At 39.4% G+C, this 7,020-nt stretch overlaps 1 protein-coding gene across 4 annotated transcripts; it reads right to left on the bottom strand.

Moving 5' to 3' along the window:
• Positions 1-1,637: 1,637 nt before the first annotated feature.
• LOC123992558 (rho-related GTP-binding protein RhoG-like) lies at positions 1,638-6,358 on the bottom strand. 4 transcript variants are annotated; one of them, XR_006831275.1, is made up of 3 exons: positions 6,212-6,358; positions 4,385-5,049; positions 1,638-4,198 (listed from the first exon to the last, which is right to left on the bottom strand). XR_006831275.1 is itself a non-coding variant. In XM_046293772.1 (3 exons), exon 2 carries the CDS (start codon positions 5,021-5,023, stop codon positions 4,448-4,450), a length of 576 nt encoding a protein of 191 aa, XP_046149728.1. In that variant the 5' UTR covers positions 5,024-5,049; positions 6,212-6,358; the 3' UTR covers positions 1,638-4,198; positions 4,446-4,447. The 4 variants fall into 4 exon arrangements, 3 of the variants coding, with proteins under 3 accessions (XP_046149728.1, XP_046149727.1, XP_046149726.1); XM_046293772.1 differs by having other exon boundaries at positions 4,446-5,049; XM_046293771.1 differs by having other exon boundaries at positions 1,638-4,384; positions 4,415-5,049.
• Positions 6,359-7,020: the final 662 nt, after the last annotated feature.

Genomic DNA, 7,020 nt, shown 5'->3' on the forward strand with positions numbered 1-7,020 from the left:
TCCCCACAGAAGGGCTTTATTACAGACATAAATAATCCTCAGTTTCTTCAGCTGTCCAGGTGGCTGGTCTCAGACGATCCCGCAGGTGAAGAAGCCGGATGTGGAGGTCCTGGGTTGGCATGGTTACACGTGGTCTACTGTTGTGAGGCCAGTTGGAAGTACTGCCAAATTCTCTAAAATGCCATTGGAGGTGGCTTATGGTAGGGGAATTAATATTAAATTATATGGCAACAGCTCTGGTGGATATTTCTGCTGTCAGCATGGCAATTGCACACTCCCTCAACTTCAGACATCTGTGGCATTGTGTCGTGTGACTGCACATTTTGGAGTGGCCTTTTACTGTCCCCAGCACAAGCTGCACCAGTGTAATGATCATTCTGTTTAATCAGCTCCTTGATATACCACACCTGTCAAGTGGATAGATTATCTTGGCAAAGGAGAAATTCTCACTAACAGGGATAGAAACAAATTTGTTCACAACATTTGAGAGAAATAAGCTTTTTGTGCATATGGAACCTTTCTGGGATCTTTTATTTCAGCTCATGTTGCATTTATATTTTTGTTCAGTATATATTCTCAGGCAGAGAGAGACATCTTAACCTATAGTGACACCCTGTCCCGTGAACGGGACCATTGTCATCATCTGACACTAATTAGCATAACGCAACGGACATAAATCTTCCTAGAAAATCTTCCTATTCATGAAAATCACAAGTGAAATATATTGCAACACAGCTTAGCCTTTTGTTAATCACCCTGTCATCTCAGATTTTTAAAATTAGCTTTACAGCCAAAGCTAGACAAGCATTTGTGTAAGTTTATCGATAGCCTAGCATAGCATTATGGCTTGCTAGCAGCAGGCAAATCAGAAAAGCAATCAAATTAAATCATTTATCTTTGAACTTCGGATGTTTTCACTCACGAGACTCCCAGGTAGATAGCCAAAGTTCATTTTTTCCCAAAATATTATTTTTGTAGGCGAAATAGCTCCGTTTGTTCTTCAGGTTTGGCTGAGAAATCGACCGAAAATGCCTAAAAATATTCCAAATTAGCTCCATGATATCGACAGAAACATGGCAAACGTTGTTTATAATCAATCCTCAAGGTGTTTTTCAAATATCCATATTCGATAATATATCAACCGGGACAATTGGTTTCTCAGTAGAAGCGATTGGAATAATGGCTACCTCTGTATTTTACGCAAGAATTTCTCTGGGAGCATCAGGTGACCACTTGCGCAATGAAGCTGCCTACGGGTATTCTTCAACATAAATGGTAAAACTACGTCACAATGCTGTAGACACGTTGGGGAATACGTAGAAAGTGTAATCTGGTTGATAGGGCATTCACAGCTCAATAGGGACGCATCGGAACGCAGGGCTTTCAAAAGATGAGTCACTTCCGGATTGGATTTTTCTCAGGCTTTCGCCTGTAACATCAGTTATGTTATACTCACAGACAACATTTTTACAGTTTTGGAAACTTTAGAGTGTTTTCTATCCTAAGCTGTCAATTATATGCATTTTCTAGCATCTTGTCCTGACAAAATATCCTGTTTAATTTGGGAATGTTATTTTTCCAAAAATGAAAATACTGCCCCCTAGTACCAACAGCTTTTAAATGTAATAATAGCATAATAGTGATAAACATTTAGCTTTATTAAACAATTATTTCGGAAATGTTGAGTTCCACCATTGCATGCTTAGTGAGTGAGTCAGTCAGTCAGTGAGGTCCACAACCTAAATTAAGGAAGTTACAAATAAATGTTCTTCCTCATTTGTAGAGAGAGAGAGAGAGAGAGAGAGAGAGAGAGAGAGAGAGAGAGAGAGAGAGAGAGAGAGAGAGAGAGAGAGAGAGAGAGACTAGTAGATTGGGGTGTTGTATACAGTAACAATATATACTGTACTGAAACAGTAAGGAGATCTATCTGTATGTCCCTCTACTGTTCACACACAAAGAGTTGTCTGTGTATCCAGCACCCAGAGCAGAGGCCTTATTTCACTGTCAAATGAGTCCAGTGGCCTGAAGTATGGGAGAGGACAGTGATGTTTAGGCATCACATGAAAATACATCTTTCACAACTCTGTAACAGCCAGCTGGATAATTTCACTTCCATTCTCAGGCAAAATCAGGGACTTCATCATTGTTCAGCAGCTGGTTCTATCACATCCCATGCCTCCCTTGGAAAGGTATTGGTATTCTTGAAGTATCAATTTAATTTTATGCATTGATCAATGGGTTTGTTTCTTTCAATTTGAGACACATTTATTTGATGTTGCTTATGATAAGAATAAAGATATGTCACATTAATCTACACTACAGTTTGTACACAAATTTCCATCTCTCATTTATAACAGTAGATGTAATAATAATCATTTGGTGGGTGCTTATATTTGTCCTATTCCACACATGTACGAGTATGTATTAATAAGCATGTGTGAATTGGAAATGTGTTTTTTGCATATCCGAACTCTCCCTGAGAAACCCTCGGAGAGTGGGGTCATGGCCAGGCCTTCTCAACATAGTTACACAACCTTAAAACAACCAGAACCCCAAAATAACAAAATAGACGGCAAGCTATGGACTTTCAGAGGGAAGTTACAACCAGGTTCCCTTTTTTGCTCTCTCTCTCTCTCAAACACACACTGACTAATGACCGCAATAGGAAAATCAGCCTATGCATTTCTTATCAAAGACCTCTCTGCATTTCCTCTTTGTGTCCAGTATTCAACACAATCAGACAGAGTAGACGAGCACTAACTTGGTGGCTTGATAGTCACACACAGCACACAAAACAACTGATGGTGTAGAAAAACCTTCTTCTATGTTAGCTTAAAAAAAAGAATGTTTTAAACACACTATACAGTACATTGTAAAACAGATATAATGGGAGAATTGGTATGTAGCCCTTTCCTGCAGTCAAATGACATAGTGGCTTCATGGGTGGAATGATATTAATATTTTTCATAATTAATAAACATTCTTTTTTTATTTAAGTTGCCATTATTTTTAAAAAGCAGCCGCAAATCCGGTGTTTCTACAGTATGTCAAACGGTTTTGTTATATTTCAGTCTTCTGTGATGTATATAACGTTTAAAATAGGATGCAAACTCAAAATTGAATACATTTCAACTCTATATCGGACATGGTACAGGCGTCTTATTTTTTTAAGCCCGTAGGGCTATACTTTTGTTTCAAAGTAGATTTGTTTAAGACTACTAAGAAACATTGTGTGATCCTGTTTTCGCCCACTGCAGTAAATTCAATTCCTGATATTATCTTTTTACACATGCATTATTTAATTATTTTTGTAAAGGCCATGCATGTACAAATTTGACAGTTATTCAAACACAGATACATGAGAGAATGTATCTCCCATCAAGTCTCAGGCTTTGTTTGTCAATTGCTTTAAAGGAAGAGGGCAAAATAATGGATATACAAAAGCAAGGATTCGGACAGACAAAGCAAGGCCCTTCTCGCCGACCTAACACTGGGTCAGTTTTGAAGCATGCATCTTGAGCCAATGCCTCAAAGATCCCCTTTTTTCTTAATGAAGTCTTGATATGACAGTGTTTGTTAATGGCAGTACAACAAAAACATATTTCACAATAAAATAAACTACAATGGTTTACACACATTCAATTAATTCATATTGTTCTATTGGATATGCTCTATATCTCTACTGCCTTTACAATAGCACACAGGGTTTCATACTGCCTTAATAATAGCACACTGTCTTTATAGCATACAAAGCCTGCATTTTCTATGGTAGAGTAGGTCAGGGCATGACTAGGGGTTTTAGTCTAGTTTATTATTGATATGTGGGGTTCTAGGTTTAATTTTCTATGTTGGTGTTTGTATATGATTCCCAATTAGAGGCAGCTGGTAATCGTTGTCTCTAATTGGGGATCATACTTAAGTGGCATTTTTCCACCTGTGGGTTATGGGATATTGTTTATGTTTCTGTGTTTTGACTTAATGCACGTAGCATCTCGTTGGTCACGTCTTGTTGTTTGTGTCTTTATTTGTTTTGTTCTAGGTTTTTCACTTTAATAAATTATGTGGAAACCATATCGCGCTGCAGCTTGGTCCAACCATTATTACGACGAACGTGACACACACAGGGTTTCCTACTGCCTTTACAATAGCACACAGAGTTTCTACTGCCTTTATAATAGCACACAGGGTTTCCTACTGCCTTTACAATAGCACACAGGGTTTCCTACTTCCTTTACAATAGCACACAGGGTTTCCTACTGCCTTCATAATAGCACACAGGGTTTCCTACTGCCTTCATAATAGCACACAGGGTTTCCTACTGCCTTCATAATAGCACACAGGGTTTCCTACTGCCTTTACAATAGCACACAGGGTTTCCTACTGCCTTTACAATAGCACACAGAGTTTCTACTGCCTTTATAATAGCACACAGGGTTTCCTACTGCCTTTATAATAGCACACAGGGTTTCTTGGTGGCGACAGGTTGTGGGTTGAGAAAGGCTCGCACACCCTCAGCGAACACTTCTTTGATTCCATCTTGGTTGAGGGCAGAGCATTCGAGGTACTTGATGGCTTGGATCTGCCTGGCCAGGGCGGTGCCCTGCTGTTGGGTGATGGTCATCTGGTTCTGATCCTTTAGCTTCTTCAACACCTCCGGGTCATTACGCAGGTCCTTCTTGGTGCCCACCAGCAGAATGGGCGTATTGGGACAGTGGTGGGTGACCTCTGGGTGCCACTTGTGCTTGATGTTCTCAAAGGAGGGGGGGCTGGCAATGGAGAAGCAGATGACAAACACGTTGGTCTGAGGGTAGGAGAGGGTGCGCAGGCGGTCGTACTCCTCCTGGCCTGCTGTGTCCCACAGGTTGAGGCTAATAGTCCTGCTGTCCACAGTCACCTGGGCGCTGTAGTTGTCAAACACAGTGGGGATGTACTCCTTGGGGAAGGCGTTGGTGGTGTAGGAGATGAGGAGGCAGGTCTTCCCCACTGCACCGTCTCCTACCACCACACACTTGATGCTCTGCATTCTGGCCCCTTCACTGTCTCAGACACCTGGACATGAGAAACACAGAGAGAAATGCATTTTATGCTACAATGTTCAGATGCACTTCACACCAAAAGAGACACTGGCTAAGGCCCAACAAATGTAAACTGTTGAAAAGTAAGGTTTGTGGTTTAAATTGCTCTGACACTTTATCAGGTATGAACATCACTTTCACGCCCTAGATATCACAGTACAGTTTGACACTTTCTATTCATATCCGTCTTTGTTGATCTATTTTCTTTCATTTCGACTTGAAAATAATGTTTATCTGTGGGCCTCCTTCATTGATAGTTACAGTACAGAAGGCCTATGTTGAATTCAAGTGAGAAAACCGAAACTACAAAATATGGGTGGAGACTGGATAGTATGAAATACATGCAGTAATTGAAATTCATTGTGAGAGAGGAGAGCTGGACTCTTCCCACTACTCTCTGAGAATGTTGGAGAAAATGTGAATATAGCTCAACCCAGCCTACAGGGACCTGAGACTGGGAGCACTGAAATGTACTGCTCTGCACACTGACTGGGGATACTATTTCAAATCCAATAAACCTTTGTATTCATATCACCACTACCACATACCATTGGCCTATACACTGAATATCTATGATAGATGCATTTCACAGTGTAGGCCATCAACAAGGCCATAGCGTTCTGATCACATATTCTTATAATATAATTCACCTAGATTATTAGGCTACAATTAAGAAAAGCGCTATGTGTAAATAGGGTATAATAGTACCCCTGAAATTAGAAAATATTTCAACATGAATAACAGTGAATGTTCTTCACCACCATCATCATCATTTCATAGAAAAAGAGCCAAATATAATCAGTAGAGACAGATATAACTTTGAGCAGGCTAAATGAAACACAAAATAACTGTCACAAATAAGTATTACAATAGTGGATTTTAACATTGCTTGCCTATGATAGGCCTATAGTGTGAATGTATGCACACATGACTGTAAGTCGCTTTGGATAAAAGCGTCTGCTAAATGGCATATATTATTATTATTATTATTATTATAAATTATAACAGCAGTAGGCTACCTCACTTTATGTTGCGTCACTCAAGTGCTTCCGTAAGATTGTGTTCTCAGCCTACATATCTATTATACAGTAGTAGCACATAAAAACATGCAAAGGTTAAAAACAAGTCAGACTCACCAAACATACTATCTTCAGTGGCAGGGTTTGTATGAACATATAGCCTACAATCTGTCTGAGAGCGTCACAGTAGTCAAGCAAAGTGTTGCTGTAGTGGAGGAAGTGTGAGTGTTCGCTGAACAGGAAGCTGCTCGAGCAATAATAGCACTGTGAGGAAGTTTGTCTTCTCACCATGACAGCCTGAGCTATTGTTTTAAATAAACGTTGCTGGTAGAATATTAAGCAGCATTTTTACATACAATTGTTACCCAATGAATTACCTTATTTTACATTCAAATGTACAGAATAAGAATAACCACATAGTCGTTAGAGGCCCATTGCAGTCTAAATGAGTCTTTCCTGTGTGTTGTATCATCTTGTACAACAGCTGATGAAACTAACACTGCAAACGTGTGATTTTGTCTTATGAGTGTTATTCCTGATAATAGTTCCTGGTTGAAAATACAATCTACACAGGACCTTCTAATCAGCAGGTTTGCATGGGTGGGGATTTCTACTTGCCTGGTGACCAATCTCCAGTCTGTAAATTGGTTAATAGACAAGAGTTCCAAATAATTTTTTTGTTGCTAAAAAGCTAATTTTTTAAAACATTTTTACGGTGAACTATTACAGTAAGGTGCTTAGTTGTTACCCAGAAATTATTTTATATTAATATACATGTGGTTGCATTGGGCATTTAAACTGAGAATTCGAGGAAGTATCATTCATGAGCTTAGGATATATTATCAGATCAAGGTGTATCATACAGCTGTATTATAAACAGTTGGGATTTCGCATGATAAGGCCTACTGGCTACCACAGTTAGGCTC

Source organism: Oncorhynchus gorbuscha, linkage group LG13 (genome assembly GCF_021184085.1).
Source record: "Oncorhynchus gorbuscha isolate QuinsamMale2020 ecotype Even-year linkage group LG13, OgorEven_v1.0, whole genome shotgun sequence".
NCBI classification, from domain to species: Eukaryota; Metazoa; Chordata; class Actinopteri; order Salmoniformes; family Salmonidae; genus Oncorhynchus; species Oncorhynchus gorbuscha.